This window comes from Phyllostomus discolor, chromosome 2 (assembly GCF_004126475.2).
Source record: "Phyllostomus discolor isolate MPI-MPIP mPhyDis1 chromosome 2, mPhyDis1.pri.v3, whole genome shotgun sequence".
Taxonomy (NCBI): Eukaryota; Metazoa; Chordata; class Mammalia; order Chiroptera; family Phyllostomidae; genus Phyllostomus; species Phyllostomus discolor.
In genome coordinates this window covers 208,320,507-208,341,573 of record NC_040904.2, presented here as the reverse complement: position 1 = coordinate 208,341,573, position 21,067 = coordinate 208,320,507, and the positions used below count along the sequence as shown (strand labels likewise).

General features: G+C 51.6%; 1 protein-coding gene across 1 annotated transcript; it reads left to right on the top strand.

The window, feature by feature from the left end:
• The first annotated feature begins 3,585 nt into the window (after positions 1 to 3,585).
• Positions 3,586 to 14,310, top strand: LOC114513926 (putative uncharacterized protein MYH16). The gene is made up of 7 exons (XM_028533255.2): positions 3,586 to 4,095; positions 6,462 to 6,582; positions 9,533 to 10,412; positions 10,516 to 10,728; positions 11,022 to 11,183; positions 12,310 to 12,438; positions 13,117 to 14,310. The coding sequence occupies exons 1-7, from the start codon at positions 4,065 to 4,067 to the stop codon at positions 13,447 to 13,449; spliced, it is 1,869 nt and encodes a 622-aa protein (XP_028389056.2). The 5' UTR covers positions 3,586 to 4,064; the 3' UTR covers positions 13,450 to 14,310.
• Positions 14,311 to 21,067: the final 6,757 nt, after the last annotated feature.

Sequence of the window (21,067 nt, the reverse complement as noted above, 5' to 3'; positions counted from 1 at the left end):
GCTGCTTCCTACACCTTACAAGTAGGAGGGGAATGGACCAGTAAGTCACAGGCCTGGTCCTGGCAAAGGGCGGAGCTGACCTACAGCAGAGGGACTGTGCCTCTGAGTGGGAGGGACTCACAGAGTGGCCAGGTGAGTCAGAGGCAGGTAGGCAAGCAGCCATGTGGAGGGTACAGTGCCTGGGGCATTGTGTGGGGACCTGAGAAATACATCTTTAGGACCTGCTTCCCATCATCTGTCCATAGACTGTCAGCCAGAGAGCCTGGGACAAAGCAATACTGACCTTTTCTATGGTTTTAGTGGGACAATCCCTGGAAGGGTCACAGAAAAGTTCATTAGGTGAGATGTTCACTCAAACCTACAGTGGATTGAGAGGTAGAATGGCTTCCTTTATAATATACTGTTTTGGGGCTTTGGATTTTGAGAGTTTTTCCCATTTGTATGCTGATTTGAGAGCTCTGATTGCTTGTTAGAAGAATGACAAGGTTAAAGGACATCACCTTGTTTATTTCCTATTTTGCATATGAAAACCCTTCTCTAGGGTGCTTAGGTACCCTTCTGTCCTAAGAAGCCCATGGAGACAAGACCTTATTCATCAGGTTGACCATGAGACCCCCAGCCTAGCGCTGTGTGTGTTTGTGTGTGCGCACCCACACTGACGAGTGAAGGAATTTTCCATCTTATTGCTAGAATCAAAGCTAAAAGAAGCTCTTCTTGCCTTAAAGGGGCATGAAAAACTAGATAATACTTCACTATAATCCTGTTCCGAACCTCATGTGATGGGTAATTACCCGGGACACTGAAGGGGAAGGGCTGGCAGAGTGGAGGGTCGGGGGCCTGCACAGTCCCTGAAATGACTGCCAGGCACCTCCAGCCTGGTGTGACCATTCGCTACGAGGAAGGATCGGGAACGAGCTTTGCCTGTTTCTGTTTCAGCAGCGGCAGAGAAACCAAGGGGAGCAGTGCCTGAGCCTCGAGGGGGAAGGTTAGTAAGAGGGTGACGTGCTTGAGTCCTGCAAAAGGAAGAGAGGAAAGGAAGCCCTTGACTTAACAAGTCACAGGAAACATACTCTGCCTTTCTTTAGGCAGCATTGGTTCTAATGTCTCAAAAGCCAACATTGCGTGTCTACTAGGGCCACGGGCACTGGTGAAAAGAGTGCACCCCACCGCACGTGATCGGGAGGGGATGTGTCTCAATGTACTGGGGAAAGGTCGGGCTTTTCTGTCCGAGGTTGGCCACGGAAGGGGACCTCCTAGGAAATAGCTGAGTGCCAACAGTGGGTCCAGCCAGTCTCAGGGAACTGTAACGGGAATGGACACAGGGCTGCTGATGGACATGCTGTGAAGAAATCTCTGGATTGGGTGAAGCTGGACTATGCCTTTCCTGCTTTCCACCATAGAGTCAGTTCTTCGGTTTGCTTGTTTGGAAAGAACAGTGTGACTTTTCTGAATAGAAGTCTTATCAAATATGTTTAACCTGGTCGTCTTCGTTTGCTTTTATGTTATAGGGCTGCAAGAGGAGAATTTCTTTTTACTACTTTGGATGCTCAGTGCATTATCACATGTTTAAGGCAGATTTCTGCCCCACTGGCATTCAAAACAGAACATATACTAGTATGTAAAGAAGTCCAGTGTTAGCAAAAGCTATGGATGCAGCAGATCTGTTTGTAAGATTTACCCCATGAATGATAATTACAGGAAAGTAGTTGTAATAGTGCCTAGGACTATCTCTTAAATTATAGAGTTAGTCACCTAATGTATAGCCCTGAGTGGCTAACTCACTTGGTTAGAGCATCATCCAGATACACCAAGATTGTGGGTTCGATCCCTGGTCAGGGCACATACAAAATACAAGAAACAACCAATGAATGCATAAATAAGTGGAGCAATCAAATGATATTGTTTTCTCCCTTTCTCTCTCCCTCTCCCTGCTTCCTGCCTCTTTTTCTCTCTCTCTCTATAATCAATAAATTAAAATTAAAAATATAGAAAGGCTTTTAAATAAAAAGGTCTGTTTATTTTAAAAAGACAACTGGAAAGTAGAAGATAGAAGAGGCAGATGCCCTCCATCCAGCGAGAATAAATGTAAATAGGTACAATTTGTTTGCATAAAAGTGTGGCTTGAGGTATGAAGAATGTTTATATGCTCTGACCCAGTCATTCTACTTCTAGAATTATCTTAGGGCACGGAATCTCAAGTGCAGGCAAAGCTTTATGTAAGAAGAATTTTTTTGCACTCTTTTCATCAAGAATTGGAAAGAAGCTAAGGCCCAGCAGGTGTAGGAGGACAGCTGAGGGGACCAGGTTCCCTCAGGGGGGCCTGGCCCCTGATAGCAGGGCTCAGGGATGGACCTGGGTCAGCAGGACCCCAGGCCCCTAGGAGACAAGGATCTTGCAGAAGCAAGGAGGGGACAGGCTTTGGGAAGCGACAGCACCAGGAAATTGATCAAGACAGAGAAGAGGGCATGCGGTACAAGACAGTTTGGGAACGGGAGGGTCATTGACAAGTGAACAGATGTGCACTAGTGAGCATGTGGTGTGCTGTTGGGGACCACCCTGCCTGGTCTCAGAAGCTGTAACCCCCTGTGACTTAGGCTGAGTGAGAGACCTCCAAACCAGGAGCCACTAAGGAGACAAAACTTATTTCCCTGGCATGAACGCTGCCTATTCTGTGCCTGACCTCCTATGCTTGATCAGTTAGCCAATGACTGGTAAGATTTCCCATGGAGGGAATCACTTAAGACAGGCATGATCATTAGGAGGCCTCTGGGAAGAGATTGGGGCTGTAGAAATGAAGGGGTGATGGACATCAACCCCTGCCCCCTCGGCTTTGTCAAAGCCTGAATCCTTGTTCTTAGATGTGAGAAATCCAAGTCTCCTGGCTGCCTTTGTCTTCTCTGTTAACTCAGGCCTATGGAAATAACCGGGGTGGTGCAGCCCAGACCACAAATGGCGGACCCCCGGGAGAATCAGGCCTGAGACATAGAATATGCAAGATCCTGTGAGATCTGTTTGCTGGAGGATGTTATTAGATTAGAATATGAAGACACAATAGGAAACCAAAACTAGCCCTTTGAGCCATATGTTAAAACTCCAAGCTCTGCACAGAATCACAGTGGGGGTTCTGTCTGCACCTTTGTAAGTCACCTACTTCTTTTGATCTTTTCTGCCAGACTGTGAATCCACAAACTAAGTCTGTAATCTCAATAAAAATCTGCTTGGGAATGGATACGGGGTGCTCTCCACTAGAGAGAGTGGCCGTTCTGTCCCTATTTCCCCACAGGACCTGGTTGTCTCTGTGTATGTTTTTCTTGTGTTTTGATGAGCATCCACAGCCGAGATGGATACTGCTGGCCAGTATCCGCCACAGTGTGTTAGAGAGAGTAGAGTGTGGTCCTCACGGACACGGGATCTGGGTCAGAGAGACGGCGGTTCCAGTGCCGGCCCCTGCACTGCTGTGAAGACTTGCCCTAGCCCGTGTTCAGGGGAAAACCTGGACTTTCTGCCAGTTCCCTCCCCTGTCAGATGGGAGCCACCATGGTGCCCACCCCACGAAATGTGTGAGAGCACTTGGTGAGGGAACTAGGAGGGGATGCTGCCATAGATCACAGTCAGTGTTGGCTTTATTGATTAGTAACACAAATGTTCCAGCCTCAAGAAATCTCCAAAACATCCCTTCCCATCTTTTCTTCTGTGTTTGGTTTTATTGCTCATTTGGATTTCTGACTTCTCAGATGTCTGTCTCCTTGCCTGGTCATCTTCTCCTTCTGACCCTACAGGACAACAGGAGTGCGCTGGAGGGAGGAGAGCGACTTCTCTGGAAGAGCAGCGGGCAGAGCCCAGCACACAGACAGACACGTTGGGTTCAGTCCCCTTGGCCCCTGTGTCCATCCCAGAGGGCAGCAGCAGAGACCCGGCCCCTCGCTGCCCTCTGTGGCCACAGCTGGCTCCCATTCCACCCACAGTTTGTTTTCTCTTCCCCAGGGGTGAATTGCCACCTCTTTCTAGCTGGACACAGGAGGGCGAGCTGAAGGGAAAAGCCCCGAGATCCCACTGCTGACACCATGGCCTCAGAAGCTGGCAACGTCGACCCAGGTAGTCAGCGCCCTCTTCCCTGGATGGTTCATACTCATGACCCAGAACTGAGGGTGGTGCCTCCAGGCTGAGTGTATCCACACAGGAACAGAAACCTGCAAGGGGGCTGATGAGGGTCCTGGAGCCCCCAGTGGGGGCCAAGGGGAGCTCCCTCAACCCAGAACCTATGGGAGACCCCTCCCTGGTTCTGTCCTCAGGATGCTCACTGTCTCTCTTCCCCCGACTCCCGTGCAATGACACAGAAGAGGCCAGCACAGCTCACAGGCAGTTAGCAGTCTCTGGTCCCCTCTGTCCCCTCAGTACATACACAGTTGAGTGTTCTTGTTCCCTCCTTCTAGACCTGGTTTCCTTTCTCCCTACGAATGAACCAAGCAAAAGAATAAACAGCCCTCCACCCACCCAAATCAGGACCGCATTGCCTTGGCATCCAAACCACCCTCCCAGGAGGGTCCCAGGAGAAAATGTTCTTGTTAACAGTGTAGAACAAGGGAGGGGAGGACAGATCAGAAGCCAGGAGCTCCTGAGCGAGCTCTGGGACCCCTGAGGGAGGGCTAGAGCTGGTGGATTCCTGAGGATAAACAAGATGATCTCCTGCTGAAGAAATCAGCAAGGGCGAGGTCACAGGTGCCAATGGGGAGGTGTGTCCCCTGTGACCCACCTGGAGGGACAGAGGTGATATTGATTGATCCCAGCATTAAAGCTGAGGTCTAAACACCTACTTCCCTGGTGACACCCTTCCAGCCCTGACCCGTGTGGTCAGTGGGTTGGGAATCATCTCAAAAGTGAAAGGTCACAGGTTCAATTCCCGGTTAGGGCACATGCGTGGGTAGTGGAATCGGTCCATGGTACCCTTTTGAATGAGAGGCATCCAATCATTATTATTTTTTAATCAAATAAATGTTTTATTTGTAATCATTTAATAAAAGATGGAGTATAGAGTCATCGACTCTCAACGATCCCAATTTCAAACAGTTATTTACTGATATTGGAGTTCAATTTCTTTTAAAAAGAAATTCAGAAGTTTGGGATAAAGGGTTCCTTCCTAAAGCTTTTGCTGTTACTATAGTTTATAATTTTAAAAAATCTAATAATTTGTTAGGTACGTTTTTTCTCAATTATTTTTTGAGAGAAACATTAATCTCCTTCTCCCTCCTTTCTATTCTCTCTAAAAATAAAAAAGTAAAATCTCAGAAAGAAAAAGACACCCCCTCCCCTGCCCATCATGGGGATTCTGTGAGCAGCAGGAGGAATCCTGTTAGCAGGGCAGTTTTACTGAAATCAGTGGTGTGTGGTCCAAAACATTTTTAAATTAAAAAATAAATACCCACAGGTAGACTGCAGCATGGAATGAAGAACAAATCACATGAATTTTCAAACATAAGGAGGCAGTAAATTAATGTAGAATGATGTCTGACACTGGGCTCCCACTCAACCTCTGAGCTCTCTGCCTGCTGGCGTTGGGCTGTCATTACCCTGTCAGAGTTTCACTTTCCTTTTCCTTGAACAAGAATAATGTGTCTAGCGGGTATATAGCAGGAAACACGTTTCCCCTCCCGTCTCTGCACACACAATGCACACACTAGTCCCCTGCCCCTCAGCGGCCACTCCACGGCCTCCAACTCCCTGAGAGGCACACGTTTGTGGCAGCTCAGCTGGGCAGTCATCTTGCTCTGTGCTGACGTGAGACTATTTCCAGATGGTACAGGGTCTGCCCCATGTAAAGTGAATACACTTGTTTCACTGTCGCAGCAGGAAGGCGGTTGTTACTGGGTGCTGCCCAGGCCCTGCTGGAGGCGGGAGGTCACACAGCACGTGTGCCCTGCACTCTCTTTCTGAAAGACCAACAAGTCTGAATTCCCAAACACACCAACATCCCAGGATCAGATATTTAATCCCTGAGGCTGGAAGTCCCAGATCCCGGGGCTCGCAGGGCTGTTTGCTGGGCAGAGCCCTCTTCCTGGTTTGCAGATGGCGGCATTTCGGCTCTGTCCGCTCACGCTCCATGCTTCCCTGTGTGCACAGGGTGCAGGGGCGGAGGGGGAGAGGGAGGGAGGGATCTGGTGTCTCTCTGTCTTCCTGCAAGCTCACCAGTCACATTGGTTTAGGGTTCCACACATGTGACCTCATTTAACCTTAACTGTCTCCTCAAAGGTAATTTCAAAACACAGTCACATGGTGGGGAGGTCCAGGCATGGACATAAGGATTTTGGGGACCTGGTTCAGGCCATAACACCACATGAGCCACCAAAAGGACCTTAGTGACAGCTGCTCAGAAAAGTTAACATTCACCCACCTGATTTATACTCAATACCATTCGCATTCCAGCACAATTTTTTCTTACCTTACTCTTTTTTCTTTCCATCCAGAGAGTGAAGGCTTTCTTCCTGCCATTGGGTTCTTAGAGGACCCAATGGACATAGAGAATCTGCAACACATGCTGAGTGGTGAAGCCTGGGAGAGATTTGTGGCTGCATCGAAATTGCCCAGGTAACCTCCAGGAGACACCTGTGTTGTCGCCAGATCTTCCCCTGATCTAGCTGACTCTGCCAGGCACACCTCCAGGCAGGACCCTGTGGTTGGGGTTGAATGCGTTTCTTCTCAACAATCCATGAGGAAGACTCCTTTCTCATCATTCGTAGGCAGTGAATGACCTCAGATTGAGAAGAGACAAAACCCGCAGGGGGGAGGTTTCTTCATGACTCGCTGTCTTATTCCTCTGTTCAATTTTATTTGGAGGAAAAGAAGATAATGCATGTAAACTGTTTAGCCTAATGACTGGCACATAGTAGGTGCTCAGTTTACATGAACTTTTCAAAAGATTGTTGGGAAAACACAGGGGCCAAGGGTCTTCCTCCTGGACATGGGAGGCAAGCACGACTTGCTTGGGGACAAGCCTGCTACACCCTGGTACATGTGGGGTCCCTGGGGCTTGCCTGGGGGCCTCTCCCTCCCTCAGGGAGGACTCGGACACACCCTGCAGGGCCTGCTGGCCCAGAAGGCAGAGAGGCTGGATGGAGCCGGGCAGAGCTGGTTGAATCCTGACTCTGTGTCTGCCCAGCTCTGGGGCTCTGTGCTTCTGTCTCAGAGTCTCTGATTTGTCATCCCTCTGTTCAGTGGGAACAGCAGGTCATGTGATAGGATGGTGGTGAAGGGCATAGGGTCCACTGTGAGGTCAAGGGTGAGGGAGAAAATGCAGTCTTCTTGTCAGAGGCCCAGACAGGCCCGCACCAGGCTCAAAGCCAGGGGTCAAGATGGAGCAGGGCTGGGTCCCGGTTGGAGGACCAGGAGGAAGACTCGGCAGTGGGGCTGGGACTGAGCCTCGTCAGGCACAAACTGGAGAGGCCAGGGCCCTAGTGGTGGTCCTGTGTGTGGGAGGGGACATTTCTTCCTTCCCTGATTCAGTCCTCTCACTGCTGGGAGTAGCGGGTGTGGGTGACCCTGTCCTCCACACTCTGCCTGGGAGCTGGGGTCCTGTCTGCCATTTCGGTCCCTCTTCTGTTCTGTGCAGAGTAACCCCTGACCAGGGAGAAGGCAGGTTGTATGGCTCATGACAGACTCCATCATCAGAATGGGTGGCTGTGGCTTTTGTGTGACTTGGGGGATTCCGATGTGCCCCCTCAGCCCTCTGAGTCTGAGGAAAGTGCTTCCTGCCCCACTCGTCCCGATGCAGGTGTCAGGCCCAGCAATTCATGCACATGGTTGGCAAAGTGGCCCGTGTCTCTAAAAGGTTCCATGAACTTGGACATGGCTTTGATGTGCACACAAGGGAAGCTGTCACCAGCTAATGTGTGAGTTATGCTGTTGACACCTGAGAAGTTGGGGGTGCTGGATGGGGGGCTGGAGAGTCCATGGAACCAAGGTTTGTAGGAGATCCCCTGCTTCCCTGTGAACTGGGGCTGGACCTGGATCCAGTGACCTACGGTTGGGAAGGTCAAAGGGCATCAGTCTTGGCAGAGAGCAGCAGATGCCACCCAGAATGACCATAAAGTTGATTGAGTCAAAGTGTCCACAACTGCCACAATGCAAATGTCAGGGCACAGTCCCCAGTGCTGCCCTCACTTTTGACACCCACTCAAGAGCACCCACTGAAAACTATCACACCCACAGTAGGTTTGTGACAAGGAAGGACACAGGTCACAGTCAGCCACAGGAGAGAAGCCTAGGGCAGAGTCAGGGAGGGTGTGAAATGTGAAGCCTCCTTTGTCCCCAGGACACCTCACTTTCCTGCATTCAGCTGTGACAATGCCCACGAAGCATTGATAGCCAAGGGAGCTCACCCTGGAAAAGACAGATGTCTTCCAACCCTAGTTAAGACGGAAGGAGGCTCTCACCCAGGCCGACAGCAGCACCTGTCCCGACTCCCACAACAGAGAGGAGAGACGGGGCTCCACTGTGAATGCAGCAGAGACCCCTGGGGGGTTAGAGCCAAAGAACAGACTGGGGGGACGGTGGGCGGGACATGACTGAGAGGGGGTGTCATAGGGTCGGGGGACTCTTGCTAAGGTCACCTACCAGGGTCCTTGCTACAGGCAGGTCAAGGACTGAGGCTGCGGAGTGGGGGAAGAAGGATTGATCAGATGTCACAGGACGTCTGCCATCACAGTTGGGAGACTCCCCTGACCTGACTCATCAGGATTCTTGCTAGGACTGGAAGATGCAGGCTGTCGAGGATAGAACATGGAAGGCCAAGGTCAAGGCCTAGTTGAGAAGAGGGCTCAGAAGAGCCTGAGGTGCATGTGGAAAAGGGTCTTTCTCACCCCGAGCCTCAGTGCACAGAGGGTTCCTGGGGTGGATCACATGCTGCCCGCATGGCTGACCTGTAGTGTCCAGTTGCCTCTGGAGGCCTAACAAATGCCTTCTTTTCCTAGTTCCTTCTTAGGCTAGAAGTGATACTATGTGACCGCAAACCTCCATCATATGTCACCTTGTCAGACCGCCCAGTGGCCACAGTGCCAGGCTCCTATCAGTCAGGACACTCTAGGGACCCAGAGAGCACATCCCAGTGTCTAAGGCAAAGGGCAGGCCTCTCAGTGGTCAGGTTCCGTCTGCACCCCAGTCTAGGATTCTGTGAGTGAAGGTGTTTCAGCTCCTGCCACACTCTCCCTTCTTCGCCCTCGGAGTCCCTGGTCCACAGTCACTTAGGTGTTAATGGGGTCGACCTGCCCTTGAGTGAGAAGCCATCTGCATCAAATACTGGCCACTTCGGGGCATTCTAGGAGGACTTGCCCTTATTTATCCCTGACGGAACCAGTGCTGTGGAGCCATGTACAAGGGACAAAGTATGTGTTTAATGTTGAAAGGAAAAATCTCTACATTTGTAAAATTCTTTCTGATTGGTATATAGTCAAAGCTCTGTAATTGTGCAGGATGGATCTTAGTGAGCTGTTTGCAGACATGTCAACTGCCTTTCTCACTCACTTGACCTGCGTCATTACAGGGAGGAGGCGGATGCGCTGTATGAAGACTTGAACCTGCTGAAAGAACTCATGGCCGTGAAGAACAAAGATAAGCCGTCACAGGACCAGCTGCTTAGGGAGATGGTTCTGAAGGAGTTTCCTCAGGTGGAACAGGAGCTCTCGGAGCGCATAAGGAAGCTCCACGCGCTGGCAGACAGCGTTGACAAGGTGCACAGGGATTGTACCATCTCTAACGTGGTGGCCAGTTCCACTGGCATTGTGTCTGGCATTCTGACCATCGCTGGCCTGTCCCTGGCACCTGTGACAGCAGGGGCCAGTCTGGTGCTTGCAGCAACTGGGGCAGGACTGGGGGCAGCAGCTGCTGTGACCGGTGTATCCACCAGCATCGTGGAAATCTCAAAGAACAAGTCAGCAAAAGCCACAGCCAGTCACCTAATGTCAGATGCCATCGACAATAATGAGCTGGTTATTGAGTGTTTACATCACAGCACACCCAGAATTGCTTCCTTATCAAAGTGCATCGAGCACGTGCAGAAAATTGTGAAGAACGTCCATGCCTTCAACGTGGTCAAAGCCAGGCCTCTCTTAGCAGTGAAAGCCAAGGATTTCATGACTGCAGGGAGTATGTCAATCCGAAGCAGCAGGCAGGTACAGAAAGCTTTTGGTGGCACTGCTCTGGCAATGACCAAAGGAGCCAGGGTGTTTGGTTTGGTCACTGCAAGTGCCTTCCTTCTGGTGGATGTGTACACCATTGTGAAGGAGTCAATGCACTTGCATGAGGGGCCAAAGGCAGAGCTGGCTGAACAATTGAGGGAGCAGGCCCAGGGGCTGGAGAGGATGCTGAAGGGACTCAGGGGGATTCACAAGATTCTGCAGGATTTCATGTGCTGCAAGGATGATGTGAGTAGAGTGTGAGTACTGGGGGGGACTGAATGGGAGGGTGCAGAGGAGTGAGGAGGGTGAGCAGACACTGAGTCAGGGACCTTGGGGACCTTGGGTGCAGGTACACAAGCTGGAAAATTGTAAGCAGGCCCTGGAGGAGCTGGTGGAAGAAATGAAGACCCAGCTCGAGGAGCTGGAGGACCAGCTTCAGGCCACTGAGGATGCCAAACTTTGTCTGGAAGTGAACCTGCAGGCCATGAAAGCCCGGTTCAAGCGGGACCTGCAGGGCCGGGATGAGCAGAGTGAGGAGAAGAGAAAGCAGCTGGTCAGACAGGTTTGTATGTCCCTCCCACTCCCCCTGGACAGGGACATGGCCCCCAGCCTGCCCCCCATGTTCTGGGCAGGCTTCTTTTCTGTCCTACCACCTGATTGTCCAGGGCTCCTGGACCATATCTCTCCTCAGGAAGGGCGGGGGAGTCAGTGGCTGTATCACGGTTTTCTGCTCAGTCCTCCAATTGGCCACTGGAGGCTGCATGGATCCCAGAACTGAGCCAAAGCCACCTGGGTCAGAGCTGCAGATGGGGGTGTGTGTGGGTCCGGCCTCTTGAGCTGCTAGTGTCTCCCCAGGTGTGGGAGATGGAGGCAGAGCTGGAGGATGAGAGGAAGCAGCGCTTGATGGCAATGGCCACTTGGAAGAAGCTGGAGATGGACCTGGAGGACCTGGAAGCCCAGATCGAGTCGGCCGACAAGAACTGCTACAAGGCTACCAAACAGCTACGGAATCTAGAGGTAAATTCAGGCTGGCCCAAACAAGAGCTAGCTGGACTCAGGGGCCCGGGGCTCAGTGTGGGGCTGGGACACTAGTGGGGTGTCCAGTGAATGCAGGGAAGTGCTGCTGTCCCCCACCCAGGGAAGGCCTTGGTGCCCTTAGCCCATCTCACAGATGGAGACTCAGGCCCAGAGGCTGAAGGGAAAACAGCCTGAGAGCAAACCTGCAGGACAGCCTGCGCCTTGAGTGTGTGCGAGAGCGGAGTGTGTACACCCGGCGCTGCAGTGGGGTCAGGGGAAGGGGTCACCTAGTGGCACATGTGCAGAAGAAACCTGCTGTGGCCCCTGGTGACACCCTGCAGCCTAATGGGTGATGATGGAAGGTTGGGACTGAAGGTTCAGAGGAGCAGCCAGAGCAGGGACACACCTGGGACGTTGTCCCTAACCCTTACTTAAGGAGTGACAAATTAAAGGACATGTGAGTTGTCATATCATACTCAGCTAATCAGTGGAATGAGAATAAATTTAAACCTCCGTGTTTGGCAAGGGCACAGGGCACAGATGTCCTGCTGGCTGGTGGCAGTCTCCTCCTAGCATCTGGCTGAAACTAACGAGCATCTCACCCTTTGACACTTGGAGTCTCAATGTGGGATTTTGTGTGAAACAACAGCAACAACTACAACAACCAAAGGCTACTTGACAAAGGTGTTAGAATTAGGACACACAGCAAGAGACTGATAAAGGAAAGGAGTCCCACCCTCCCTGTGGTGGGGACGACCTGGCAGGGGAGCAGGCGCGCGCTGGGGAAGGTGCACCAGTGTGGGATCCCCGCGCCCAGGGGCTGCAGGGAGTGGAAGCCACGCAACTGGGGCCAATACGTTCTCCAAGACTCCCACGCCCAGAGTGAGCTCGTGGATCCTAACAACCCCGAAGTGCACAAATGGTGGGGAGCAAAGAGACGTTTGGCTTTAGCTACTACTTTGCCCCTTTAGTTAAGCTGGTTACCGGTGGTGTCAGGGTGAAAAGCAGCCACAAGCTCCTGTTCAGGGTTGTCCCTGGAAGGGGTGGGAGGGGGTGGCTGGTGGGGCAGGTGATACTTGGGTGGCCACTGTGCTGATTGTGCCACGTGTCTCCTTCTGGCCCCCAGCCGCAGGTGAAGGACTACATGCTCGAGCTGGAGGACAGGTGCACCTCCCTAGAGTCGATGCTGGCGCCAGCCAAGGAGAACCAGGAGAAGGGGAAGAGCATGGAGGCCAAGATGATTCAGCTGCAGAAGGTAGTCTGGGGCCAATGGGCACTCAGGTTCTCTGTCTTCTGGCCAGCAGGGGCAGCTCAGGGCCTCCCCTGGGCCAGCCTTGGGCAGCACTGGAAACAAGCCAGGGGAACTCCAGGGAGGAGTGGGGGTGGCTCTCTGTGACAGAAGTCCCTGTAGGGCTCCATTAAGTAGCAGGACTCCCTGGAGGGGAAGGAGACTGTGTCACCACCACCTCCTGTTGTGCATTGGGGCCTGGAGAGGAGGGCACCATCCCAGAGGCTTGTGCCCTGAGTGTCCCCTTGCCTGTCACACAGGAGGCACGTACGGAAGTAGTGTCCAGGCTCTAGGTGGTCATCCACAATGTGCAGTTACGTCTTTGACTTCTGCTTCTCACTTAGCCAGACACCCAAGCCCATTCTCACCGACTCTGAGACCCTCAGAGAGGAGGGCAGACGCTGTGTGTCCCAACCTGATGAGTAATAAGGACAGATCAGAGGGGCACCTTCTGAGAGCAGGACTCTGGCCAGCAGGCCACCTCCCAAACTTGCCCAACATCCCTTTCATCTCAGAAGTGTGGCGGGGGGTGGGGGGTGCAGTGTCTGGATCCAAACACTGTGGTCCCTCCTGGGACACTGGCAAGAGCAGCTTCATGGCAGGGCCCAGATGCCCCTCTTCACAGCTTTGCTTCCTCCCCACCAGGTGAAAGACAACCTTCAGAAGGCCAAGCAGACCCTGGAGCATAAGCGAAGGGAGCTGACTAAGGACATGAAAATTCTGCTGCAGGCCAAAGTGGACTCAGAGCACAGGTTGAAGAGAGTGGAGGCCCACCTGCAGGCGCTGCAGGTGAAGTTCAAGGCGGGAGCGCAAGAGTGCAGGCACTGGGGCCTGGGCGCTGCTCTCCACAGCTGCTCCTCGGTCTTGGCCCAGTTTGCCAGGACGGGTGTTCTTCTTCTTCTTCTTCTTCTTCTTCTTCTTCTTCTTCTTCCTCTTCTTTTTCTTTCCATTTTTTCTTCTTCCAGTTTTCAATTTTAAAAAGCCTTTCCTTCTGAAAGTGTTTTAAAATACCAGTTTTTACTTAAGCCAGCCTTGAAGACAAGCACAAAATTGACCAGGTTACTTTTTTAACCACCTCAACCGGAGCCCCCACCCCATGGCAGCGCTCTTCTAGGTGAGAGCAGAGGGACTCTCAGACTCAGAAACACGACCTCACTTCCTGAGAGAGCCAGACCACCTTGTCCCGAGAGGAGAAATACATGCAGTCGCCGTTCTTACTGCTGACCCGCCCCAGACTCGCTTGTGGCTCACGGAAAAGCTAATGTCTGCCCAGTTCAGGATGTTTCTATGAACTCAACTCCTACTTTCTCAGAAATGGAAAGGCAGAACTCTTTTTCATTAAAAACTAAAAAAGGAACAATTTTCCACAAAAGGGCAGTTTCTGTTTGTAATAAGCATTTTAAAATGTCTTTTTCCCTCTAGCTTTTAAGTCTCCTCCCTCCAATACTGCGTTTTCCTCTACAAAACAGGTATCCTTTTATGCTGTTTTTCTTTTCCTAAAAAAAAGTACTGCAGCTTAAAGACTAAACAGTCCCAAGACTAGTGATAAATATTTTTAAAATTTTAAAGATGAATCACCTACATTACCTTGATTAAGTCAAAAAATAAAAGCCAGTTGGCACTAAGATGGCTCTTTCAAGTGTTTAAACAATTTTAAAAGCTGGCCCTGGCTGGTGTGGCTCAGTGGATTGAGCATGGGCATGCAAACCAAAGGGTTGCAGGTTCGATTCCCAGTCTGGGCACATGCTAGAGTTGTGGGCCAGGACCCCATTTGGGGGCATGTGAGAGGTAGCCACATACTGTTTATCTCCCTCTCGTCCTCCCTCCCTTTTCCTCTCTCTAAAAATGAATAAAATCTTTTTAAAAATTGTTTAAACTGTAAATAAAATCTTTAAAAAAAAAAAAAAAAAAGCCCTGGCTGGCGTAGCTCAGTGGATTGAGCGCGGGCTGTGAACCAAAGTGTCGCAGGTTCGATTCCCAGTCAGGGCACATGCCTGGGTTGCAGGCCATGACCCCCAGCAACCGCATATTGATGTTTCTTTCTCTCTCTCTCTATCTCTCTCTCTTCCCTCTCTAAAAAAAAAAATAAATAAATAAAATCTTAAAAAAAAATTGTTTAAACTGTTTATTTATTTTGGAAGAATGCACCCTTAGATGAATGCAACTATGTTTTAAAAGTTCTTGTGCTGGCTGGTGGGGCTCCATTTGTTGGTGTTCAGCCCACAAAGGGTAAGGTCACTGGTTAGATTCCAAGCCAGGGTTCGTGCCTGGGTTGCAGGTTTGGTCCCTGATCAGGGTGAGCACAAGAGGCCACCAATCACGCTGATGCTTCTTTCCCTCTCTTTCTCCCTCCCTCCCCCTCTCTTTAAAAATGAATTTTACACCAATACAAAAGAACCTTTGCACCCCGATGTTCATAGCAGCACAATTTACAATAGCTAGGTGCTGGAAGCAACCTCGATGCCCATCAGTAAATGAATGGATCAAAAAACTATGGTACATTTACACAATGGAATTCTATGCAGCAGAGAGAAAGAAGGAGCTCCTACCCTTTGCAACAGCTTGGATGGAGCTGGAAAGCATTATGCTAAGCGAAACAAGCCAGGCAGTGAAAGACAAAGACCATATGATCTCACCTTTAACAGGAGCCTAAACAGGAAAACAAAGAAACAAGCAAAATATAGTCAAAGACACTGAAACTGGGGACAGACTGACAGTGACCAGAGGGGAGAGAAGAGGGAATTTTAGGGGAGAATGAGAAGGGTTTACAGAAACAAACTTAAAGGACACATGGACAAAAACTAGGAGGAGGGTGGGAAAGGGAAGGAAATGGGAAGGGTTGGGTGGGTGGGCTGGATTGGGAGTAAAAGAGAGAAAACTGTACTTGAACAACGATTAAAATAAAGAAATGAATTTTAAAAGCCTTTATAATAAATTTTTGGCCCAAAATTTACAAAACCCTTTTTACTGCAACCTAATAAAAGTGATATCTAGAAAATATTCAATATTATGATGTTTGGTTTGATGAGTTGAGATCCCACAGCGTTCCCAAGGCACGGTGATCTGGAAGACAAAGGGGCTTTGCAGGTGGGATGTGATAGGGGAGCGTCCATGCCCAGCTCCCAGGGAGCCAGCCTGGCCCCTGCACCTGGATGCCGTGGGGCTGTGAGAGGACACTCACACCTAGGCCCCCAGGGCCGCAGGGGACTCTGGGAACCACTGAACCGGCTGCTGGAACTTGGGCTTCTCCTCTCCTCAGGACCTGAAGCCCAGTAACAGGCCATCTCAGCAAAGAGGTCATCAGGACAGGTGATAAGGTGGGCTATTTGACAGCCATCTCTCAGACTCACAGCCACCTTAAAGGGATGAGGAAGAAGAATGGGGAGTAGGGGCAGAAACCCTGGGGGGAAAGTCTCAGGTCAAGAACCCACCTGATGTTGTGTTTACTACACACAGTGACCCCTTGACTATCACACACACGTGCTCTGTTCTCAGACAAATATAAACAACCTTCTGTCACCTGTTCCGGATCCAACGACTCCACCTACAACAGCAAGTGTGCTCACCACTTCTACAGCGAGAGACACACTCACATCCTCTCTACCCACTTCATCTGGGAGCTCTGTGGTGTGGCAGAGGGCCTCAGCCTGGTGTCTGTGTTTCTCAGGCTCCAGGGGGTTCCTTTCCCAATATTTTGCACGTAGACATGAAACAACAAGGTGCAGTAGAGACTACAACCACCATTGACCATTGCTGCCAGCGGGGTGTTCACTGTCAGATCTTGGAGGGGGCAGAGTGCAAAGAGGATGAAGGGGACATTTAACTCCACTAAGAGAGCAGGGATGGAGGAAGTGATCAAAAGGCACTTTCTCAAGGCTGTAGATAAGAACCACAGAGGGAAGGCTAAGCTCAGAGCAGATCTGAGCAGGGAGACCAAAATAAAGTATTCTAGAAGTAAATGTGTGTGGTTCATGGTGACAAAGATGCAGCTGAGGAGGTAAGACTAGCCTGGACTTTGAGAAGTATGTGCAGGAAGATAGTGGGATGGGACTCGGAGGGAAAGAGGTAAAAGTTGATGGGACACACCCAAGGGGCACAGGGATGGGAGCTGGGGGTGGCATTCAGGTCAGTTAAATGTCAGGTTGGTGGGAAAAGACCTCCTGGATGGAGTCACTCCACTCTAGGAAGTGAGTGGGGCTGGACTTCTTTCCCCAGGGGAAGCCTCTGGCAGATCCCGAAGTTCTTGGTTTCTGATGCAGGCACCAGCCCACAGTGTCAGAGTCATTATGGATGAAATGAGACATTCACATGGACTACCAAGTCTGGTGGAGGAAAAGGGACAGCATGGTTTTTGTCTCCAGGGGAGCAAAAGCCTTGGCCCTTGCCATGACCAGCCTTTATTGGGTTGCTCAGCACATTACATGATGGGCCTCATTTACTATGCACAGGTTCACTCTAGGTGGTTACCTCTTACAGAAAACAAAGGAGCCAATGCTGCTAATCACATCACAGAAGAGGGATATTTGCAAATGAAAAGGCAAAAGTGGTTGAACTGGTTACACTCATCCTTGGAAGGTTTAACACGGATTTTAGGGAGTTACTTTGCAGTAAATGTCCTCAATTCAGGGTGAGGGAGTTTTTTAGCAAGAACAAGACTCTAAGTGGCCTAGGCATACTGCAGGCCTGTGCAGGCCTGATTCCCCATGGGAGAACCTATCTGTGGGTGTGGGTCCTGTGCACCTCGAGTGGGAGCTGGGCCCACGCCACACAGAATGGTCTCCTAGAGTTTCTTCCCTCTCCATAGGGTCAGCCAGCAAGATGGAGCCCAGAAGCATCTCTCAGGAAACCAAGGTCTCAACCCCAAAGTAAAAATCAATGACAAGGAAGGAAGGAGCCCAAACAGAACAGGGGGAACCTGATCCAAGCTTCAGAAGGAGCAGGATCAACTTGAGAAGACAGGTAAGGCGACCTCTGTGCAGGCATGGAATGAGACGAGGGGAGACAGAGGCCATCAGGCATCGGAGGGCTGCCCCATTGCTGCGAGGAAGGAGGTGAAACCAGGAAGATTCCTGCTGCTGTGGAAGCCACAGATGCCCGGGGGCCTGGAAGCTCAGAGGCCACAGAAACATGGCCCTGGGAACAGACAGCTGAAGGGTGAGCTGTGGTCCCCCAACCGGAGTTACAACCCTCGCCAAGTTCTCTCCACCTTAAGAGTGAATTTCACAAGTCTGTTGCTTGAGTCCTTTCTGAAATCTCTTCATGTTGGTCCAGGTGGCCAGGGCCTCAGCTCTGATGAATGTTGAAATGATGTGTCAGGACCCGCCCACTTGTCTCTCTCCCTGAGCTTTACCTGTCCCGCCCTCCCCAGCAGTCTGCCCCGGGCTCTGGTCTCTGGTTCTTCAGGCCAGAAAGATGGGGGTGGCGTTTCATCAGACTTTTGGCCATGCTGTAAAAACAGATCCTCACTCTTTGCCCATCATTTCATACACATTCTGACTGCCCTCAAAATCTCTTGCTTGCTCCTTATCCCAAGCCCTGAACTTTGTCCAGAGCATGTGGTTGTTATCTGAGAGTCCGAGGGTTAGGGGCTTCGTTGAAATTATTTTTGAGCCTTTGTTCCTTCACCGACTTGCTGTGTGATGTTGAGTGAGTTGTTGTCCCTGCTTGGCCTCCGTTTCCCTACCTACGTCATGAGGCGAGCATTCTGTCCCTCCTCAGAAGTACATGATAAGCAAGTAAATGAACCGTAAACTGTGGGGTGCTCTTCCGACGCAGTAACACCCACATCTTTGCCCCTTCTCGGGCTGGGGTCAGAGGTCCGGGGAACTTCGTGACAATTGTCCGAGTGAAGCAGGCCCTTCCGGGGAGGGTGAGTCTGGGCCAGTGTGTTCCAGGCCCACTCCCACCCCTTCCCTCTGTAGTTGAATCAGAATCGTGAAGACCACCAAGTTCAGAGTCCCACCTGGGTTTCTATGTCTCTCTGAGACTTCAGGTGAGTTGTTTTCCTCTCTGAGACTTGATTTCTTTGTTTGTAAACTGAGTGCCTCCCCCTGAGAGTGGCTGTGAGCACCGAACCCGAAAGTGCTTGTGAAGCCTCCGCACAAGTCTCGAACCCTTGACAGCTGCTGTCCACACCGGCAGACAGAACACAGAAGTACGAAGTGGCTTTTGAGTTTCAGTAATGCCTGCCCCTCCCTCAGCTTCTTTGTTTTAAGAGAAAAGATGTGGCCCTGACTGGTGTGGCTCAGTGGTTTGGGTGTTGCTCCATGGACCAAAAGGTTGCTGGTTCGATTCCTGGTCAGGGTACATGCCTGGGTTGCAGGCCAGGTCTCCCGTGGGGATGGGTGGGGGTGTGGGAGAGGCAACAGATCAATGTTTCTCTCGCACATTGATGTTTTTCTCCCTCTCTTCCTCCCTCCCTTCCCCTCTCTGTAAAAATAAATAAGTAAAAGAGGGAGAGAGAGAGAGAGCGAGAGAGACAGAGAGACAGAGAGAGAGACAGAGAGACAGAGAGACAGGAGATGTGCAGTCGAGCAGAGATGAGCTGCGGCAGAAGAGTCAGGTTCTCTGTGAACCGGCTCCCACAACCCCCTGTGTCCATCACTGCTCACCAGCTCGTGCCTTTGCACTTCCACTTTTATTGGAAAAGCCATTCTCCTCTGCCTGTTCGACCGAGTCTGGGCCTTGCACAGGACACGGGGGACACAGATGCACTCGGGGACCCCGCAGTCAAGCCACTGTTGTCTGGTAGGAGGGAAGAGACCGAAAGAGGGCAGGCAGCTGGGGACAGTCAGCGCTGCCAAGGAGGGCTCTCGGGGGAGGGGTTCTCCAAGGAGGTTTTCCCTGCATGGGGCTTTGCAGGATGTGCTGGAACTTCCCAGGTGGTGGAGTCTAGCGGCCTGGGTAGAGGAAAGAGGATAAACAAACACCTGGGCACACACAGTCGCTGCAGGACATTCAACAAGGGCAGTCAGCCCCGCCGTTGCCCACCTGACAGCACAGGTATATTCCCGAAGCCTCACGCTCCTCCGGACCGGGCACCACAACTAGTAAGACAACTAGTAACCCACAGCTAGAGTGCTGCCCCAAACCAGTGCTCCTAGCAGACACTTCTCCCCTTAAACTGCTTCCAACACCTGTTTGTACCTGGCATCTCGGCCAGTCAATGCTTTGCAGCCTCAGGCCCAGGGGGCCATGGTCCTTCCTTCGAGATGTAAGTCCTGGCGAGCTTTTGCTTTTCCCAGAGACTATTTTCATCCAAGCTTAAAGCAGATGGAGGGGTGGCCTTAATGAACCCCATCATTCTAATACAGCGGGAAATGACTTCACAGCTTCCTCATCAGCACTCACAGCCCCATGGAAGAGGTTACGTGCATGGAGAACTCACGGGTTCTCAAGCCACTGCTGGCAGCTGCTCGGGGCTGTGAGTGATGAAAGGCGAATGAGGTGGGCCGGCCGGTCCTGCAGAGGGTCAGCTTCTGCTGAGTCTTCGTATATTAGGGGTTCTGTTTGTGTGGGAACTTTCCCCAGGTCTGTTTCAAACAGAAACCCATACATCACACAACACCACTATTGGAGCGGTATTCGAGGGAAGCAGAGAGAAAACAACAAAAGTCACGTGCTGGACTCAGAGCGTACCTACCCCATGGCAAGCCGGAGCTCAGAGCTGGGGGTGTGGGGTGGCCTGGACAGAGTGGCAGGAAGAGAGCCCAGAGTGGAGGAGTGACCAGGCCCACACAGCCTGCTGGTGCCAGGCTTATGACCCCAGGGGACTCCAGCCCATCTGGGCTGGGCCAGCAAAGGAGTGGGGGGGGAGGGGGAGGGTGGTGCCGGCCAACTTCCTTCTGTGTGGTTTCATTTCCCTCTGGGGTGCATGGTAGCTGGTGGAGTTGGGGGTGGTTGTAACTCAGTAACACGGGTCCTTGGGGTGGCCACAGGCGTCAGCAGAGGTGACAGCAGCCGGGCCTCACTGAGCAGAGATCCTGGGGGTGTGGGGACGGGGAGGAGGAGCCTGGCCTTCCTCTCACCTCAGGCTCAGAATAGCCCTTTGGAAACAGGAGTGTTGTCCCCGTTTGACAAATGGAGACACTGAGGCACCAGAAGTTGTGACTCAGTTAAGGCAGCAGAGCCTGGATTTAAATGTCCTCTGACTTCTCTTGCTGTGTCGCCATGCCCCCAGGGAATGGGGGGGTGGGGTGGGAGATTGAAGCTTCTAGGCTCTGCATGGGTTCCCAGACCATTCTAGCAGGACATTGAGCAGAGAGATCTTATATGTTGGGGCGCTTGGCTTAGTTTGAGGAGTCCAGGAAGGCTTCCCTGAAGAAGTGGCATTTGAGGTCACACCTGAAAGTTGAGGAGGACAGGGAGCCAGGTGGTGGTAAGTGTTCTAGAGACAGAGGACCTGCATCTGCACAGGCTGGGGCCGGGCGGGACACAAGGAGACCTGAGGTCAGGATCTGAAAGGAGGCCGGTGAGGGGTGGACGGGACACTGATGGCGCCCTGGTGGGGCCGCTCAGGCTTCCCTGCTGGGACTCATGCTGAGTCCGCTAGCTAGGACTGTGGGTCAGAAACCTGGGGCTTGGAGCCCTGGACCTT

Excerpts from the sequence above, each read along its gene's own strand:
- LOC114513926 (XM_028533255.2), top strand. The coding sequence starts at position 4,065 with ATGGCCTCAGAAGCTGGCAACGTCGACCCAG. Across the intron at positions 10,729-11,021 it reads GAAAGCAGCTGGTCAGACAG|GTGTGGGAGATGGAGGCAGA; the intron begins GTTTGTATGTCC and ends GTGTCTCCCCAG. Across the intron at positions 11,184-12,309 it reads AACAGCTACGGAATCTAGAG|CCGCAGGTGAAGGACTACAT; the intron begins GTAAATTCAGGC and ends TCTGGCCCCCAG.